Source organism: Leptonychotes weddellii, chromosome 5 (genome assembly GCF_054177405.1).
Source record: "Leptonychotes weddellii isolate Sample4059 chromosome 5, ASM5417740v2, whole genome shotgun sequence".
In the NCBI taxonomy this organism is placed as follows: domain Eukaryota; kingdom Metazoa; phylum Chordata; class Mammalia; order Carnivora; family Phocidae; genus Leptonychotes; species Leptonychotes weddellii.
The window spans coordinates 154,048,763-154,069,046 of NC_138373.1; the positions used below are offsets into that span (position 1 = coordinate 154,048,763).

Genomic DNA, 20,284 nt, shown 5'->3' on the forward strand with positions numbered 1-20,284 from the left:
TGGGCTGGCTGGGCTGGGTTGGGCTGTGCTGGGCTGGGCTGTGCTGGGCTATGCTCTGGGTTGGGCTATGCTCTGGGCTGGGCTGTGCTGGGCTGGGCTGGGCTATGCTCTGGGCTGGGCTGGGCTGGGCTGGGCTATGCTCTGGGTTGGGCTATGCTCTGGGCTGGGCTGGGCTGGGCGGAGCTGGGCTGGGTTGGGCTATGCTCTGGGCTGGGTTAGGGCTCTTTGTCTGGGACCCAGGACCTCCAAGTCCTTTGCCTCCTGCCGCTCCGTGGGGAACAGCACCGACCCAAATGGCTGTCAGCCCTGGCAGAGGTGTGAAGTCAGTGGCGAAGCCTCCGTCTAGCCCAGCTGAAGCCAAAGCTGCAGTCAGCTGCTGTGGGCCAAGACCTAATCTGAGGGTTCTAGACATTGGTCCCCCTGTAAGACCCACCCCCCCTGCCGTGACCAAGGAAACACAAGAGCTCACTCTCGTGGGCACCCACACACAGAGACTTGTACAAGGCACCCCGGGGGCGGAAGGGTGCAATTTGGGGGTGCTGTTGGGAAAGGAGCGGCACTCAGCAGAGAAGAAGTAGGGTAGGGTCCTGGCATGTCTGAAGGGAGCCGCCCGTGGTGGGCACCGGAGTCTGGGAGGCAGGGCTGGGGTAGCCGTCCAATGAAGGCTGCTCGTGCCCTGGAGAGCCGGCAGCAGGGAGCCCCTGGAGGCTCCTCAGTGGGAAGCGACCACACTGGTGGCGTGTCAGTGAGGACCCCCCGCCGCAGTGAGCAGGAATGAGGGCAGCAGGACAGCCAAGGCTGGAGCAGAGTTGAGGGGAGGCATCCAAGTGCCGCTGAGGGAGAGTGACCCCACAAAGCTGTGCCCCACGTGTGCCGTGGGGTGCCCCGGGGTGCCCACCCTGAGCCCAGCACGGAGCCCCACGGAAACCCAGGCATCTGGAAGGTAACAAGGGCCCTCCACATGTCCATGCGGCCCTTGACTGCTGAGCACCTACCGTGTGAGACAAAGCACACTCACGAAAGTAAGAGGTGGCCATAAGGGCTATGGAGGGACACGAGAAGGAAGACTGGGAGGTTGGGGCCATGGAGGGGGTGCGAAGCTTGCAATTTTAGAGGGGAGCTCAGGAAAGACCTCCTTGTGAGGTGCTGCGGGAGCAGAGCGTGAGGCGTGAGGGAGCGGCCCGTGGACGGCTGCAAACGGCAGAGGGCGCGGCCAACACCAAGGCCCCACGGCGACGGCGATGGCGACGGCGTGCCTGCTGCTTGGGGAACAGCAAGGAGGCCAGCGAATGACAGGGGGAGATGGGGCTGGGGTGTGGGGAGCTCGGGAGGCTCTGTTGGGGCTCTGATGTTGACTCTGAGTGAAGCGGGGACTTTCAGAGGCCTGCAGCAGCTGTGAGAATGTGCCCCACGGAGCTCCAGCTCCAGGGACCAGGACTGAGCAGGGGTCCCAGCTGTTGGGCTCTGGAACCCATCCTCATGGGTGCGTGGAGGCCAGAGGCCCTGTGCACAGCGAGGATGCCAGCACAGCCTCCCACCCGGGAGACAGAGACTCCTCTGCCATGGGCACTCCTGGGCCTTGCTGAGCCTTCCCTAGACTGCGTGGCATCGAGGCTTCCTCGCTGCCGTCCTTCCCACTTCCCTCACTCAGGACCAGCTCTGCTTTGGTCTGACGGCTCACCCAGCCTTCCCCATTTTCCCTCCTAAGTGCTTTCCCTAAAAAGACAATTTCGGGCTCACCCCAGCTTGGTGGCTGCTTCTCGGAGGACCAGGACTCAGCAAGGGCTCTGAGTGAATGGAATCTGTGCTTGAGCAAAGTCACTCTGGCTGCTGCCCCAGGGCAAGAATAATAATAAGCCGGCTGGGAGACGCCTGGGTGGCTCAGTCGGTTAAGCATCCAACTCTTGGTTTTGGCTCACAACCCTGATCTCAGGGTTGTGAAATTGAACCCCTTATTGGGCTCCATGTTCAGCACAGAGTCTGCTGAAGTTGCCTCTCTCTCTCCCTCTGCCCCTCCCTGCACTCTCTCTCTCAAATAAATAAATAAATCTTAAAAAAAAAAAATAGGCCAGCTGATCAGAAATCAGTTATGGGACACCAGGCAGGAAATGGTGGTGGCTCCCACCAGCATTAGCACCGGAGGGGTGTGAAGGGGTGGGGAAGGATATGCTTTGAAACAAGATGTGCTGACAGGGATAAAGGGAAGGAAATGACAACTTCACGTGCTCAGCCTGAGCAACTAGAAGGATGGAGCAGTCAGTCTCTGCAATGAGGACTATGAGTAGAGGCCCCTGGGTGGGTAAAGAATTGGAGCCTGGTCTGAGAGAGAAGGCAGTGACTCGAATGGAATGACTCTGGTGTTCAGAGGATGTGTCTGGCTAGAGACAAAAATGTGGGGGTTGTCAGAATGTAGATGTTCTCAAGCATTGAGGTAGAATGAGATTCTCCAGGGAGGGAATGAAGATCAAAAAGGAAGGGTCCCAGGACTGGACTCCGATGTTCCTGAGGAAGAACCAGTGGAAGGAAGCTAAGGAGGCCTAGTGGTGAATCGGGGGCGGGGGCGTCAGGAGGGTGTGGAATGTTCCGGGAGCAAGTAAAGAAAGTGTGTCAAGGAGGAGAGAGAGCTTGATAGCGTCAGATGCTGCTGATTCATCAAAGAAGACGAGGGCCAGGAACTGACCGTTGGATTTAACAATGTGGAGGTCGATGGTGACCTTGAGAAAGAAGATTTTGATGAATACATGGGCAGAAAGCCTGACTGAGTGGGTCAGAAAGGAGAGAGAAATACTGAAGACTGTTGTGACATTTCTGTTATGAGTCGTGGAGAAAGGGCAGGTCGCCAGAGAGGGATGTGGGCTCAAGAAATACAGGACGGAAGAAATTGTAGCATGTTTGCAAGTTGTAAATGCAATATCCTATTGTTAAGCCCTATTTTACAGATTATGGAACAAAGACTCAGGAAGTTTAAGTAACAGAACCTATGAGCAAAAGAACTAGGCTTTGAACCCCAGTCTGTCTGACCCACTCCAAATCCATGCCCTTTAATAGATCACTTTTAAAAAACAAACTGGATTGGCACAGCTTTTTTTTCATGTCACAATATGTCATGAGCATTTTCCCACATGAATGAAGAATAAAATTTGATATAATTAAAAGGAGAAATAAACAAATCTACAATCATTTGGACAGATTTAACTCACTTCTCTTAACATCTGATGGACAAAAAAAAAATCATAATAAGGTAATGAAATATTTTAAACAACATGATGAACAAACTTGACCTAATTGGTGGGTGCCTGGGTGGCTCAGCAGGTTAAGTGTCTGCCTTTGGCTCAGGTCATGATCTCAGGGTCCTGGGATCAAGCCCTGCATCAGCTCCCTGCTCAGCATAGTCTGCTTCTCCCTCTCCCTCTGACCTCTCTCCCCTGCTTGTACTCTCTCTCTCTCAAATAAATAAAGTCTTAAAGAAAACAAAACTTGACCTAATTGACATACATAGAACACTTAGTCAGCCATGCACAATGCAGATTCTTTGCAAGTGCACACAGAATACAAGCTGGGCCACAAAGCAAGTTTCAAGACTTCAAAGGATTAAAATCATACTGAAATACTTTCTGATCACAGTGGAATTAGCAAGAAATAAGAAAGAACAACGACTAAAAAGTAATTAAACATTTGAAAATGAAGCAAAATACTTTTAAACAACCTATGGGGCAAGGAGGAATTCTCAACAGAAAGTTTAAACTGAAAGATAGTGAAAAGACGATATATCAAAACTTGGGGGATGCAGCTAAAGCTGTACTTAAATGGAAGTTCACAGCCTTTAATGCATAGATTCGAAAAGAAGACAGATTGAAAATCAATGATCTAAGTATCCATCCAAAGAAAGTAGAGGAGGAATGTACAAAAGTCCTTTTCCGGAGGCTGGGAACAAGACAAGGATGCCCACTGTCTCCCTTCCTACTCACCATCCCACTGGAGGTCTGAGGCAGTGAGAGAAAGGAAGAAAAAAGAAATAAAAGTATGAGGACAGGAAAAGAAGAAATGAGACTTCCATTATTCATGCGTGTGACATGAATAGACTGAATTCATAGAAAATCCAAAGGGATTTGCAGAGACCTATTAGGATTAATGAATGAATTCAACAAAGTCACTGGATATAAAGTCAATATACGAAAACCAATCATATGTCTACATACCAGCAATAGACAATCAGAAAATAAAAGTGAACTGGGGACATCACCCGTAGCCTCAGTCCCTAATACGAGGATCAGTGAGATAACAGGTGTAGACTCCTACTGCAGTGCCTACATCGTAGGCACTCGACAGAGGCTCCTGACGTCATTATCCCTGTCGTTAATGCCATTCTTATCTGCCTCCCTTCACGCCTCTTCTCTGTTCTGAAATCTCTTAAAGCCACCCTGCAACTCTGCAGGGCAGTTGAGCCTCTTCCCCACACTCCAGAGAAGTCTGCCTGAGCCTCAGAGAAGTCTAAACACAGGCGGGGAAGACGTCCCATGCAGGAAGGAGTGAGTCTCTTCCATTAAAAGTGCTCTTGTAGAAGGATATTTATTCGTGTAGAAAGATGTTCGTGAGATACTGTAACATGAACAAAAATAGCTGTACTACTCCAAAAAAAAAAAAAAAAAAAGTGCGCGTGAGTGCGTGTAGGGGTCTTTTTGTGTGTATTTACAGAAAAAAGACTGGAAGGTATAGAAGTCAATGTTACTAGTATTTATCCTGGAAGATAGGCTTAGGATGATGGTTATTTTCTGTATATATGCATACATATATGTATATGTGTATATATAGTATATAGATCTACAGATCTATAGATACATCTATCTATATCATATATATTATATATATATGTGTGTGTAGGTGTATAGAGAGAGAGAGAGGGAGAGGGAGAGATCTCACGTGTGTGCATGTGTGTGTGTGTGGAGAGAGAGAACTGTTTTTATTCAACAGCTGACACCAGAATTCCTCACAGGGAAAATACCATGAGTTTCTGGGAGAGAAGAGAGAATATGGGGAAATCTGAGGCCGCGTGGGAAGCAGTGGCTGGTGGAAATCCCCAGGGCGGAGGGGAAGGCTGTGGCGACATCCCCTTTGCCTCATCCCCATCGGTCCCTATCCTCAGTAAACAGGGTCATATTCCGAATGCCCTCGGTGTGGACTCGAGTTTCGTGTGTGTCTGGGTGGTGGGGACAGGAACGGTGACAGCACGGACAGGCAGAACCCTCGTGCAGGGGCAGCCCTCGAACGCGCCCCCGGGGGACCCCACGGGTCCCTGGCAAGGCTTCGCACCTGCCAGGCGTGGAGCCAAGATCCTAACCTGGTGGCTCTAGAGCTCGAAGAGCTAAGACCCCAGCTGACACCGGGTGGCATTTATTCTTCACTTTCTCTACAATGAGCATATGCTCCTTGCGGAACTAAAACACACAGAACTGAAAAAAGAATGTTCATCACCCTCGAAGCCGCTGGGCAGAGGGGCCGCATGCTGGCTGGTGGGCGGGCTCACACCCAGCACACCAGGCTGAGCCTCCCCCAGGTAAACGCGGAGACAGGTGCAGCGGCAGGAAATGCTTATGACACGACATCCCGGGCCGGGCCGTGTCTCTGCTTGAGTTTAAGGATAGAAAACAAGGTCTGCGTGTGGGGGGAGGGGGTGTGAAGAATTGAGAAACAGTGAGTTCGTTAGGGCTTCTGATGGTGCCTGACCTTTTCCTCTTTCTGTGATTCTCGTTGTTGATTCTTGTTCTGTGATTCTTGTGTAATCAAAACAGGAAGGGGTTGGTGAGCTGGTCAACATCATTCGGTCGGATGAAGGAACTTTCTTCATCCCTCGCTGCCCCTTGTTCCAGAAGTGGAGGGGTGAGCCGGGGACAGGGGGGCCCCGGGGGCACCTCACAACTACATGCCGGCCAGGGGCCAGGGGCCACACACATGTTCGTCTTCACAGAAATTCCACCACGTGGAAATTCTTGTCCCCAGTTTACAGACAAGGAACACGGCTGGTACCTGACCCAGCCAGGGAACCGGGCCCTGCGCCAGACCTGAGACAGGCAGAGGGAGTGCAGGCCCCGAGACTCACCATGTAGACGGATTCGTCCGGAGGCTGCTGCTGGCTGTGGGCGCTCAGGTCCGAGCCCTTCTGCGCGGGGTGCTTCCGAGGAGCCTGCATCCTCTTCTGTGAGGAAAGGAGTCTGTCAGGGCTGGGGATGGGCGGCTCCCACCCCACAGACCCCACCAGGGCAGAGAATGGCAGATTGCCAAGAGGCCCCTCAGCACCTCCTCCCCACCCTCCCCAAGGAAATGTGGCAAATGCCTCCGAGACCCACATCACGCCACTCATCTGCCCGCACAGACCGGAAATGGTAGAGACCGCCACGAGGCCTCGCCCACGGACGCAATGCCTGGCTCAGGGACACAGTGCCAGGTGCCAGGGTGCCAGGGTCCCCGGCTACGGAGCTGACAGCTGGGGGTGGTCCTGAGCAAGTGCCAGCCAGGCCAGATGTCTGGTCCCCCTCTGCCCCTGCCCCTCTCTGGGCCTCAATTTCTTCAGCAAGGAACCCTCCTCCACGAGATTGTAGCAAGGATTCAGGGAGGTGACGAGGGGATAAGTGCGTGGCCCTCAGGTGGCACAAGGTGGCCCTTGGCTGACTAACACACCCTCGTCGGCCACCTCTGGTTAGCCGGGTGGTGTGAAGAGGTGGACGCCGGCCCTGCCTTCCTGGGACTCAGGACCTAGCGGGGACACGGATGGCGAACTTTCAGTTTGACTAAAGCATGGTTCATGCACTGACTGACAGGACAGAGCCCCTGGCACACTCTGGGGGACAAATGCCTCACCTGGCAGAAAGAGGTGTTTATTTTTTCCAAGATTTTATTTATTTATTTGAGAGAGAGAGAGAGGGAACATGAACAGTGGGGAGAGGGAGGAGAAGACCCCCGCTGAGCAGGGAGCCGGATGCGGGGCTCGATCCCAGGACCCTGAGATCATGACCTGAGCCGAAGGCAGACACTTAATGACTGAACCACCCAGGTGCCTCAGAAAGGAGTGTTTAAAACCTAAAGGCTGAGGAACACCTTTGGCAAGAGAGGGAGGGGAGGCAGAGGGACCAGAGTGCCAAGACCTAAAGGTCTCGAGGAACTTAAAGACAGTCGACGTGGCCAGAGAGAGGGGGAAGCTTCCCGGGTCTGGGGCCGAGCTAACAGCGTGGCCGGTGGAAAGCATTTGAGCGGCTCGCGCGGGAGCGGCCAGGAGGGGCCCGCGTCACAAAGCTCCCGCTGGCCGCGGCGAGGCTCTGCTGGTGGCCGTGGAGGCGGGGGCGCTGGGCCCGTGGGGAGGCACCGGGCTCCGGGAGACGGGCAGCTCCTTCCGAGGCCGAGGGAGGCCTCCCGGTCCCCCCACCTCAGGCAGGCACCACACTACCAACCCTGCGGCAACGACAGCCTCGTCTCGGGGCAGGAGCTAATTCAAAATCCTGGCTGCCTGCCCGTCCCCAGCCTGTGTACTCGGGATTAGCTCGCAGGCAGAAGCCAGAACCACCCCAGTCGCAGCCTGATCGGGGCTCGGGAGAGGGCCCTCCCCGGATGCCAGCCGGGGCTCGCTCCGAACCAGCACTACCTGCCCTATCTCACGTGCTTCTCGACAAGCCTGCGAGGCGAGTCTTCGTGTGGTCTCTGTTCCACACTTGGGGACCAGGAGGCTCAGAAAGCGCAGGAGACTGGCCTGAGGCCACAGAACCAGCCGTGGCAGAGGTAGGATTTGAACCCAGGTCTGTGTGATTCACCAAGATGCTGACCTGACCGTATCTGGAGTTTTCGCCCCTCTGTTTTGTACGAACGTGTGGGTCTCATGGACAGTTAGATAAGTGCTGGCCTCCGTATGGCACTTCACAGTTTACAAAAACCCCTGAGACTCGCTCTTAGCGTCATTTAATTCTCTTTATAGCCTGAGGAAGTAGACTTCACAGAGGGGTGAACTGAGGCCCGTCCAACTAGTCGGATGACTGCCTTTGGGTGGAACCCAGGTGTCCTGTTCCAAATCTAGTGTCCCTCCCCCTCACCACCTGCTTCCTGAGGCGTCTGTCACAGTCAGAGGCCACGGCTCACCTCAAGACAGCTGGGGGGCTGGGGCCTCTCCCTTTGCTGAGCCTGTCGGCCTGGACACTGTCAGGGCTGGTGGGTGTGAGCTCGTGGGCAGGGGCTCTTCTGGACCCTGTGGTGAGCAAGCCAGGCCCAGCCTCGTGGTGCTTCTTCTGACACTGGTGGGACTGCAGGGAGGTAAGTGCCACTGTGGGGTTGTGGGAAGGAGCCCCACGACTGCCAGGGGGCTGGGGCAGACTTCTGAGGGCCCGCCCTGTCTCCCGAAGATAGGAGAAGAGTCTGAGAAAGTGTCGCAGGCCACGGGGACAAGGCACGGGATCGCGTGCGGGCAGGAATATCACACGTCAGGGACATGCTAAAGGATGGACTGTCAGATAGAAAGAGGCCGATGGGAGTAAAAGGTGAGAGCAGATGAGCCGGGAGGCTGGCGAGCGCACTGCCACAGAAGGCAGGGAGGTGAGGCCTGGGCTGTGGCCCACAGGGGCTGCCCCCCTTGAAAAATCAGACGGGTGCATTTTGTTGCAGGGGTGAGGATGCTCCACCCCTTGGAGCCAGCCTTGCCCTCCCTGGGTGCCTTGTTCCCTGCCATCAACATTTGCCCTTCCAATTGTGATTTTCAAATGAATAAACCAATCAGTGTGGCCACCAGCAGCTCAGGAAAACTGTAGAGCCTCAATTTCCCCCTCTGTACAATGGGACCAATACTATCACCTTGCCCACCTCACAACCTGGCCACCTGGGACTCATCTTCCAAGTCTCAGCGCTCACTTAACTAAGCCATGCCTCCCGCAACCATTTAGCATGCGTCAGGCTCCCCCCGGCAAGGGGGGAGACTAAGCCCCTGCCCTCTGGGGCTTAAGTTATGGTGGGGGAAACAGTGACAAACACATAAGCACAGATGCGGGGAGCAGGGCTGGAGGGGACACGAGTGGGAGCAGGGAGACCTGTATTTGGGTGAGGAGTGAGGGAAGCCCTGGGCTGGGGGATGAGGCAGGGTAGAAGGGGCTGGATCCTAGACAGGTTGTGTGCAGGGCTTGCTGCGGGGGAAGACGGAGGAGCCAAGCACAGCTCTAAGGCTTTTGGCCTGAGCATCTGGGGACATGGCACCATCTGCCTAGGCAGGGCAGACTTGGATGCTATGGAGTGGTGCCAGGGACAGTGAGTGCCAATGCCCGTGGGCCTCACATGGTGGACGTGGTCTGGGGCTCAGGGAGGGGCCCGGGCAGCGTCAGGGGTGAGGACCATCACCCCAGGAGCAGAGCAGTCACCGGGGAGTGTACAGAGTGGGGAGTGCTCTGAGGAAGGGGCCTGAGATTGCGATGAGCAGAGGCCGCGAAGATGCAGGTGATCAGCACAGGGCTGCCCAGGGGTCCAGGAAACAAGGGAAGAAGTGTGCAGGGGAGGAAGGTGACCTTAGGGGATGAGGATGGACCAGCCATCAAAGTCAGAGGCTGCCTGCTCTGGAAGCCAACTTTGATCCATCCCCAAGCTGGGGGGGCGGGTGGGGAGCCCTCTGGCCTGCTCTCATGGCAGGAATCGTCTGCCTTTTCTGGGCCAGTGGCTCCCGGCTTCCATTCATTTATCCGCAGCTGCCTGGGCTCCTAGGGTCCTCCGTGCCTCCTCCTCCCTGGTCTTCTCGTCTTGGCCCCCATGGCCTGGTCACTGGCTGGGGGCCCCCCTGCGTGCTCTGTTCCTGCACTCAGTTCACACCAAGCTGGCCTGCGAGGGAAGGGCCACAGGGGCCCGCCCAACTCTGGAGCGGCATCCACAGGGTCCGCATCCCAAATTTGGATCCAGTTCCAGGGAGCTCTGGGGACTTCTCTGGCCTCTGGCCTTCTGAGTTCTCTCTCCTTCAAGGCCAGGCTCCTGCCCCAGCCCTCCCTCCCCCACGTGCAGGGAGGGAAGACAGGAAGCGTCTATGCACTGCACTCCCACTGTGGGTCAGGCATCCAGCTGGTGCCTCCCAGATGCTGTCTCTTCCCCCCGCTTTCCAGGTGAGGGGTGAAATCCATCCTTAGCCCCATTTCTAGAGGAGGAGAGCAAGGCTCAGAGAGGGCTGTAGCTTGATGAGAGGGCAGGGGCTGCATCTGTCTTGCTTTCCACTGTGTCTGGAACTTAGCCCGGCGCCTGGCATGCACGAGAGACTCAGGAGCTATTCCTGGAAGGAGAGAGGCTAGGAGCCGTGGAAGCCGTGCAGCAGGGGGAGGGGCGGGGCTCGGAAGTCAGGCCGGGCTGAGTGTTATCCCCTCCTCTCCTCCTCCCCAGACTTTACTGAGCACCTACTCTGCGCCGGGTGCCTCCCTGACCTTGTGGGACCCCGAGATCCAGCAATCCTGTTTTTGCAGAGCAGAATGAGCCAAATTAGGAACTGGTCACTCCAGGGTCACACCCCACATCTGCGGCGTCCCAAGGCGGATCGCAGGACAGAAGAGGAACTAGAGGGGTGGCTGAGGCCGTCACCAGGCTCCGGCTCACAGATGGCAGGAAAGGCAGCCTCCAGAGTTTTATGGCAAATCAAGTGGCCATGTTCACCTTCTTTTATCACCTTGGAGCCTTTTCTGGAAGAGTGATTATGTCTGCAGCCTGAGGCAAGGTGGGAAACTGAGGACCGGGTCCAAGTCCCAGGCCTGCCGTGTACTAGTCATGTGGCTCAGGCAAGTCCTTCCTCCCGCTGACCTTGGGCTGCCTCTCCCATTCTTCCATCCCACAAGGGGTCTGCCAGACACTCACCTCAGTGGGTCCTGAGCTGGAGGCGCCCAGGCTGAGTCGCTCCCTTGTAAGCAGGGGGCTCTAGCAGACTGTGTCACCTCCTCAGCAAATCTCACCAGCTCCACCTTCAGCCTCTAACCTGCCTTGCTCACCACTTCCCCAGAAGTGCTGTGCCTCGGTCACCTCTGCCTGGACTAATGCAGTAGCTCCTCACAGAGTCTCCCCCTGCTTCTCACAGGTGCCGGAGGGTCCATCGGGATCAATCTGATCCTGTCCCATGTCTCCCCACGCCCTGCAGGGCCTCCCGGCTCACTTAGAGTAAATCCAGTCAATGCTCCCTGAGCTCAGGCCACACCACCCACCTGGGGTCTCCCTGCAGTTCCTGCCTCAGAGCACCCACACCTGCTGTTCCCCTGCTGGACACACCCTTCCTAACGTCTGCCCGTCCCTCTTCCTTCCAGGTGCGGTGTGGGGAGGCCCTCCCTGACTCTATTAAAACCTGCAAGCTCCCTCATTCCCACACTCAGTACTCTCTTCGCTTTGCTGTATTTTCCCCCAACACTTATCACATCCGTTATGCTACTACTTATTTATATGTTTGTTTATGGTCTGTCTCCCCTCAGCTGGAATACAAATTTGACGAAGGCAGGGATTTCTTGGGGATCCATTTTAGTCATTGCTATAGCCCTGGGGCCTTAACAGGGCCTGGAATTCAGTAGGTGCTCAATATGGGTTGAATGAGTCAACACATGAACTCCCATCTCAGGGGGCCCTTCCCTGGGAGTGGATAGGGACCGGCCCTTTGGGTGCAGGGGCTGAGCCTCTCTTGACCCAAGGAACCCCCATGGTGGTGCAGAGCCCTCTTCCCACACTCAGGGCCTTTGCTGACTGAGCTGCTCCCCAGGCTCGGCCCCTATGGCTGCCAAGGAGCAGAGGAGCTCTTGGTCCCTAGATGGTGGGCAGCACTGGCCCGGGCTGTTCCGATTGAGGCTTTCAAGGAGCCAGGACAGGGGTCCAAATTGCAGCCTGGGGCCCTGACAGCCATCTTTGCCCCCCCGAACTGGCAGAACCTGACACCCACTGGTAATGCATTCTTCTGCCCAACAAACATCTACTGAGCACCCCCCATGCCTGGGCATGCACAGAGCACGGAAACAAGCTCACCTCGGCCTCTGTCTTCAGGGCACTTACTGCCTGGCAGGGGGGGCAGGCATCGAACCACCACCCACAGGGCTGGTGACAACGAGAGTGACAAGAGCCCAGTGGGGAAACAACCCTCCCTGTGTTGGTCCCATTGCAGCCCGAGCAGGAGTCGGCCTGGTGCAGAGCTGGACCAAACTGCCCCATCCACCTGCACTCCAGCCCTGACTCTGCCGTGTGACCCTGGGCAAGTCACCACCTCTCTGGGCCTCGCTTTCCAGAGTTGTAAAATGGAAAGAAACGTCCCTCGCAGGGTTACAGTGGGACACAGAGGAGAGCATGGGGCAGGGTGCCTAGTAGACAGTGGCTCTTAGGAAACACTTCGTCCTCCCATCTGGGGTGCTGGGGATCCAGAAAACCAGGATGGTGCCTCCTAAAGATTTATTTATTTATTTATTTGAGAGAGAGAGAATGAGAGACAGAGAGCATGAGAGGGAGGAGGGTCAGAGGGAGAAGCAGACTCCCTGCCGAGCAGGGAGCCCGATGCGGGACTCGATCCCGGGACTCCAGGACCATGACCTGAGCCGAAGGCAGTCGCTTAACCAACTGAGCCACCCAGGCACCCGGCTGGTGCCTCCTAATCCAAAGAGCTAGAAATGGGGCTTGAGTCTTGCACCGAAATACTCAGGAAGACCCGTGGCCTGGAAAGGGCTGACGGGCCCTGGTTTCGTGCAAGATCCACAGGACCCGGTGGTGGCAAGCTAGCCTATAGGGGTGGGTGAGGGAGGGGTCCCGGTGCAGGGAGGCCACGAGGAAGACCCCCTCACCGAGGCCGACTGGGACGCCGTGCAGGGCAGGCAGACGGCCCCTCCACTCCTTGGGAGGCACCCGAAGCCACAGTGAATGGGCTGGAGGGGCAGTGCTGCTGGGCGTGCGCATCCCCTACCTTCCTCCAGAGCAGCAGGGCTGTGACCAAGATGCTCAGCACAGTCAGGACGCCAGTGAAGCAAAAGAGCAGGAGCTGCTGGGAGCCCTGCGGGGGCCGTCGATACCCCATGTCTAGGAGGAGGGCAGGGAAGCAGAAGGGTTAGTCACCTGATTAAGGCTGGGGCGCACCCCACCCCGCCAACCCCCAGGCCCCCAATCCCTACGTTCTCCTTTACCCAGGACTCCACTTACAACACCCCCCCGAAGGAGTCCCCTAAACCCCCACCCCTGCCAAGGTGCTCATTCCCACACTGGCTTTGGCTAAGCCCCTTTCTAGGTTGGCAGCCTTGATTCTTGTTAAGGGCAAGGAACACATCTTTTGCTTTTTAAGTGTCCCTGCCTCGGAATGAACTGGCCCCACTCAGAGCTGCCTGTGGGACCCCGGGCGAGTCGCGTCATCTCTCAGGCCTTCTGTTTTCCGCATGTGGAAAGGTGGTCACGTGGGCAGGTGTGATGCGGGTGGGGGGATGGGTTTGGCCTGGGCCTAGCAGGAGGCTGGCCTGCACCAGGGGAAAGTGAAGGGCCCAGCCCGGCCCCCTTCCCTTGAGCCATCCATCCTTTTATCCCTCCCTCCCTCCCTCCTTCCCTCCCTCCCTCCGTCCATCCATCTGGCTGGCAAAAAACTGCCAAGTGCCAACCACGTGCCAGGCACATCCGTGTCTGTTATTTATCAAACATTTCCTATTACCAGACACCAGCCCTTGCACGCAGGATCTCATTCATCCCCATAAAAGCCCTTGACGGGCAGGGTATTGCCATGAAGCCCGGGCCCCTGGCCACATCCGGGCCAGCCCAGCTCCACAGCATCCCCAAATCCCAGCCCCTACTGGTGGGAAACACAGAGGCAGGTCAGAGCCTCATGGCTTTGCCGATGATAACTTTTTACAGTCATCACTCCTTTGGGAATGTGATGAAACTAGGAACCTTTCCCAGAAACACATACGTGAGCCAAGTGCTGCCCCTGACACACATGTGCGTGAGCCCAACTGTGCATGCACCCCCCCAACCCACACGCATACGCACACACAAGGTGCCAGAGACTTCTCTCAGGCACCTGCCAGACGTGGCCAGAGACGTATCTGCATCCCAGGCTTCTGCCCTTCCCAAATCAAGGTAGATGTCAGCACACCTGTGCAGCCAGGGGCTCCCCGAGGACACTTGTGTTTTGCCAAATCTGATCGATGAGGCAGATATGCCCCGCTTTATTTATTCATTTTTAAAGATTTTATTTATTTATTTATTTGACAGAGAGAGAGAGCGAGAGAGGGAACACAAGCAGGGGGAGCTGGAGAGGGAGAAGCAGGCTTCCCGCAGAGCAGGGAGCCCGATGTGGGGCTCGATCCCAGGACCCTGGGATCATGACCTGAGCCGAAGGCAGACGCTTAACGACTGAGCCACCCAGGTACCACCCAGGTGCTCCTATTCCCCTCTTATATCCTGTGCCCCAAATTCTGCTGTGTGAAACCTCTGGGTCCTGCAGGAAGCCTCACCTCTGACCAGGATGAAGACACCTTTGCTGATTTTCTGGAAGTCCGGCCAGACCACGGAGCAATAGTAGGTACCAGTGGCTGATGCATTGGGCAGCCGGGGGGTGACCAAGCATCTCAGAGTGTGCGTCTGGTTCTCGTTGCCCAGGTCGGGTGGGCACTTAATCTGCTCACTGGGGCTCTGCTGGTTCTGGAGGTCCACAAAAAAGTACAAGGCTGTGAAGTTCTTGAGTCTGGGCCTGTCTGGGTAGGTGATTTGGCAGTCGAAGGAAATGGCCTTGTTGGCCAGAGAGACCAAAATGGGGGCACCAGTGTGGGTCACGAACTGCCCTCCTGCAGGGGAAGAAAAAGGAACGAGTGGGAGCTTACCCTCCGGGTCTCTTCAGTCTCTTCTACCTTCTCCCGAGGACCTCGGCTCACACTCACACCTTTCATGCAGTCACTGTGTGCGGGCACTGTGCCAAGTGCTTTACACAGAGAACTCTCCATCTCCCAACACACCCAAGGCAAAGTGTGTAAGAGCTCCACTTCACAGAGAGAAGAGCCCGAGGGTCGGGCAGGTCAAGCTGCTAGCTTTCACTCTCTCAGCAGGGATAGAGTAGAGCTACAACCCTGCCCAAGGCGGGCAGACTCCAGACCCCACAGTCCTAACCACTCTCCTGCTCAAAGGCCAAGAAGCCACATTGGATAAAAGCCCCAGTTTGGGAAGACCCAAAGCTGCTGAAGGATGAGAAGTAAAGAGGAAGGAGGCAGGAGACAAGATAAAGAAACGCTTCCTGGCAGGAAGAAGAACTTCTCGGCAGTGGACACACAGAGAGGAGCCATGGCTCCCCCCAGCCTGAAGGAGGAGGCATGCCAGGCATCAGGAGAGACAAGCCTTGCCCTGAATCGGAGCTCGGAGAAGAATTTGTCAAGTTTTTGTAGACTGTAACGAGCAATGCCCCAAGAGCAGCTTTCCAACAGCACAGAGGTAGCCCTCTGTTGGGGCCACGACCAGGACGTTCGATGACCGTTACAAAGGCAGGTACCTGTGGGAGCCTCCTCCCTCCTGGACACCGGGACACCCCTCCTCATCACAGGCTCCTAGGAAAACAGTAGCACCTGCCCGGCTGGGCCTCCCACCCTCCGGCAGACTCCCGGAGGCACACAAGCCCCCTCAGCTTCAATATGCCTCGTCCCCCAGCACCTTCCTTCTCCAGCAGCCGAACTGTTCTAAATTGAGGTCGGCAGCAAGCAGCCAAGAACATGCCGGCCAGGCTGTTAATCAGGAGAAGATCACGCATTTGAGTTACTCCGAGGGAGCTGCCAGATTTATTTCGTTGGGGAAATGGAGGGCCCCCTGCCCGGGGCCTGGTGTGAAGCCAGGCTGGACTCGTCTCTGGGCTCTTCCGCTGAGCCCTGCACTGGGTCCCCAGGGGAGGTGAGGCCAGGGCCTCAGGAAGACTTGGGGACAGGACAGAGGTGGCCCTCTAAACCAGTCAGTCCCCCGAAGCTCCGGCCGCACTGGTATTTTGAGCTTCCTATTGAGTAACTAAAGAGATCGCCCCTCCTCCAAAGAAGGAAAAGCAGTGTCTTTTCCAGGCAATGGGCTGGATGTCCCAGCGGACCGGCTTCGTTGTCCTGCATGAATATGACGATGCTCACACCTGGAGGAGCCCCTGGGCTGGGACCCAGGGCTCTCCTCTGCTGAGTGGGGCGGGAAGGATTTCACAGGTCCTTGATGTCTCTGGGCGCGACTGCAGGGTGGTCGTTGTGGCTTAACTACAACACTATGTTCATACTGTCCTAAAAACAAGGAGCACTGATTCAGGGCTGAAGCTTGCCTGGGACACGGCGGCCAGGGCAGGGGTGCGGCGGGTGGAGGAAGGGGTCATTGCGTGATCCCGGGTAAGGACAAGGGGCCAAGGGCTGAGATGGACTTGATTTGCCCTCCCCGGCAAGGCCACACTGCAGTCCTTCCCCCCTCCCAAAGGGCCACTTCCTGTGCGCTGCATCCACCCCTGCAGGCCCCCCTGCCTGGGACTCCCACCTAGTCCTCCAGACTCAGCTCAGGACCCACTCTGACTTCGAGCCACATTCTCCTGTTTGGCACTCCAGGCGGCCAGTGCTCCCTGCTGGGGGTTGGGAGGTGGGAACCTGACCAAAACCACCAGGAAAGTGACCACACCGGGGCTGGCACTGAGGGCTCTCCTCCCCCCGCCCGGGGCCTCCTGCTTCTCTTCTTGGTGTGTCTAAGAGGCCTGGGGAGGCTGGGCGCACTGGCCATACCATAAGGCTGTTTGTCCTTCCTGTTTGTCCTGGCAGGAAGCCATCCATCCACAAAAAATTGTCTGCATTTGAGGTATCCTTCTAGAAAATGATGGAATGTGTTAGTGTGATTAAGCCAATCTTTACAATTTGGGGGAAATCTTTAAAAATAGAGGACTGTCATTCCGTATGCTTCCAGGATTCGTTATTTTAAGGTCAGAGGGTTAGGATCATGACCATGCATGGCCCCGGCTTGGGTCTGCCCTAGAGGAGAGCCTCAGACCTCGGGAGAAACCACAGTCTCCGTCCGAGTGAGGAGGGAGGCAGTCTCTGTCGATGGGGGAAGGACAGCCAGTCTGGGGACAGCAGGTGAAAAGCAAGGAGAAGGAGGCCTGCCATTGCCGAGAAGGAGACCGGCTCTGGCCCGATGGTGCATCCTATGGCCTCCACCGCCCCTTCTTTTTTGGGGGTGTTAGCACCCCAGAGCCTGGACCACCGCAGCCTAGCTCCCACCCCCATCCTGGACCGTCCCTCCAAGACGCCCCCTCTGGGGTGCAGGCTGGTCCAGCTAGCTGCTAAGTACCCCCCCATTAGGGTTCAGTGCTACAGAGAGATTCATAGTAATTCCTGTGTCCACAAATTGCTTGCGGCTACCATTTGTTTACTCCCACGAACATTTAAGGAATACCAGTTAGGTCACAGGTCCCACCCCCGGCCTGGAGGGGCTCCCTGCCTGGCAACAGGGAAGCAGAGGGAGCCAGGGCTGGGAGGGCTGGTGGGAGGGAACCACTAAGCCTGTCTAGGGGTGTGGGGGAGCGACATGCTGGTGACCTGGAGGTCTGGAGGTCATCAGTGAATGGAAAGCAGGAATACACATGGACAGCAGGTTAGAAATAGCCCAAGGACAGAAGGGCAAGAAAAGATAAAGAAAGCATACTCTGGCTGGGCATGACACAGGCCCATGTCAACTGAACGCCACGACAATCCTTCGAGACAACATCTGCAGTCCCACTGTGCAGACAAGACCCGAGGGGGTCTTAGAGGCCCGAAGCCACAGAGTTCCTAAGTGGTGGAGCAAGATTTGAGCCCAGGCTCGTCGGTGCCAAGGATTTGACACCAGCCCCCCGGGCCGAGCCGCGGGGTCAGGGACACAGTCGAGTGTGGCCTGGCACAGGGCGGGGAGCGCTCACCCTGGCACACAGCACAGGAGACATCAGATGCTGAGGACAGGGGTCCGTCAGATTCCTAGCACGAGTCACAGCTTATCCCAGTTTTAGGCCAGGTGGCTGCATGACAGAGAGCAGGGGTGCAGAGAGGCTTGGAGAGGGCTGCAGGGGCACCTGGCCTGCCCTTCGGGCACCTGCTTCTCACCCCAGACCCAAAGGGGCTCCAGCGGGACCCTCCCAAAGCTTGTGGCGTGCCCCCGGAGCGCACGGGGATGGTGCAGTGGCTCGTGTCCATTGCACCTGGTGGTGGCGGTATCACCATTTGTCCCTTGTTCAGGCCAAGGCAGCAGGTCTGCCGTGGAACACGGTGGGCCGGGGCAGAGTGAGCCGGCCGGGGGATCCTCTTAGATTCTGCTCAAGGGCCGCCAAGAGGGGCACACAGCCCAGGGAGGAGGACTGGGGGGAGGGGGGACTCGGATTCCTGGGGCTGAGGAGGGAGGGAGAGCCATGGGAGGCCGGTTGGCACACCCCCGTGACCCACGGAAGTGCCCGAGGGGGTCCACTACAAACCCTGCGAGTGCCCGGGGCACGGGGCCAGCTATCCACAGCCCCTGACCAGCAGGGCTCCTCTGCCCTCTTCCTGCTCTGTCCCTGTCCCTCTCCACGCAGCTGACGCATGGGGAAGGACCACCAGGGAACCTGGGGGGAAGAAGGGAAGAGGGCCCTCACCCCTTATTCTCATACAGGTCCCAGACTCCGCCTCCAGCGTGCATCAAGTTCAGCCTTTTGGCTGTCACTCTGGTTGGCGATATGAAGAAGCAGGACTTGGTTTTGACTGTGAGTGACCATAGGGCAGAGGGGCCGGAAGAGCTCAGGCTGGCTTGGCTTTCCGTCCAGGTGCCGGGGGACGTGTCCCTGAGACCAAAGGCCTAAAGGGCCTCAGGAGCAACACAAAGTTGCTCTTCGGATAATTCTCCAGGAGGCGGGTGAGTCCTCGGCGCGGCCTAGGGCAGGACGGGCACAGGGTGGAAAGTGTCGCCAGGAGCCTGGTTTGTTTTCTGCAGGGAGATGGATTCATTCAATTCGCAGAGCTCCCTGCCTGAGAGGGAGAAGGGCCTGGAGGCGGCCATGTGCTGTGAGTGTGAGGGCAGAGATGGGGCAGGTCAAGGAGGGGATGAGAGTGAGGACGGCTGGGCCTCCCACCTGCCCGAGTACACCACTCTTTCCAGTGCAGGTCGGAGGAGAGAAGAACTGTGAAGGGCAGTTCCAGGGGGAGGATGGGAGAAGTGTGAGCCAGAAGTGGGGCACCCCTGCCTGGAGGGTCAGGTCCGTGGAGGGAGGAGGGCGAGGAGCAGGGCCAGCCCGACATGGGATTGGGAACAAGTTGTAGCATGGTGCCTGAGAGGACACTGCTCCCCAGGGCCCCCAGCCCAGCCCTGCCCCAGAGCTTGGTTACTCATAAGGCATCCTCGAGCCCCCTGCTGCCCCCCCCCCCACCTGCCACAAGCACAGAGAGTTCCACCGGACAGCACGGGCGACACCGCTTTGCAGGAGAGAGTGTTTTGAGGGATGGCGTGTCCTCCATCCCTCACTTCTCAGCAGCTCCAAGGACTGCTAAGAAGTCTGGGACCCTGCCAGGAATATGGGGTGTGGGGGGCTGCCTGGGAAAAACCTAGTTTCTTGAGGCATCAGGCCTGGGTTTGGACCCCAGTTCTGCCACCCAAAAGCTGTGCAAACTTGGGCAGGTGGCTTTCTTTCTCTGAAGCTTGGTGTCTCCCCTGAAAAAGAGGAGAGCAACAATGCCAACCTGACAGGGTGGTCATGGGATGAAATGGCGCCGGGAACGTTCTGAGGCAGCCACAGGGCCAGGCTGCCTTTCCCCAGCGACAAGAAAGAGGCAAGGAAGTCAGAGGAGTCCTGAGTCTTTGCTGAGTCTAGAAAGGCAAATGCCAGCCTGAGCCTTCTGCCTAGAAAGTACCAGGCCCACCGGGCAGGGCACACGTGACATGGGGTGGCCTCCACACATGACAGCCTCTCTACCGCCTTGGGCCCTGGCCCGGCCACAGGGGAGTGGGTGACCCCCTGGGCTGCAGACCCCGGGCCTGGTGCACCAGGCTCCCCTGCCAGGTGTCCAGTGTGTGCAGGCATGGAGAACATGCCCCCCCAGCAGCTTCCTCCTGCCCTCCCCCCTTCCTGCTTATCTGTTGCCCTTGTTGGGAAAGATTTTGTCTACTGCCCACTGGCGCCAGATCCTTCCTTTTCCAGTTCTTCTTTTGAATCTGTGGCCACTTGAACTTCAGTCTTGAGAGCTGGTTGGAGGGGCCCCACTCCCACCCTGGCCCAGGGACCCCATGCCAAGTCCCTGGGGGGAGGGATTCACAATCAAAGAACTTGCCCAGATGTAGGAAGGATGCCCACCCTATCTGCCCCCCC

General features: G+C 57.0%; 1 protein-coding gene across 3 annotated transcripts in view; it reads right to left on the bottom strand.

Moving 5' to 3' along the window:
• Window positions 1-20,284, bottom strand: part of NFAM1 (NFAT activating protein with ITAM motif 1) — a 45,180-nt gene that overhangs the window by 14,880 nt on the left and 10,016 nt on the right. For all 3 annotated transcript variants that reach the window (XM_081822558.1, XM_081822556.1, XM_081822557.1), the window contains exons 2-4: window positions 14,442-14,771; window positions 12,911-13,023; window positions 6,098-6,193 (exon numbers count right to left, since the gene is read on the bottom strand). In XM_081822558.1, coding sequence (XP_081678684.1) covers window positions 6,098-6,193; window positions 12,911-13,023; window positions 14,442-14,771 — 539 coding nt within the window. The remainder of the gene's footprint in view (window positions 1-6,097; window positions 6,194-12,910; window positions 13,024-14,441; window positions 14,772-20,284) is intronic.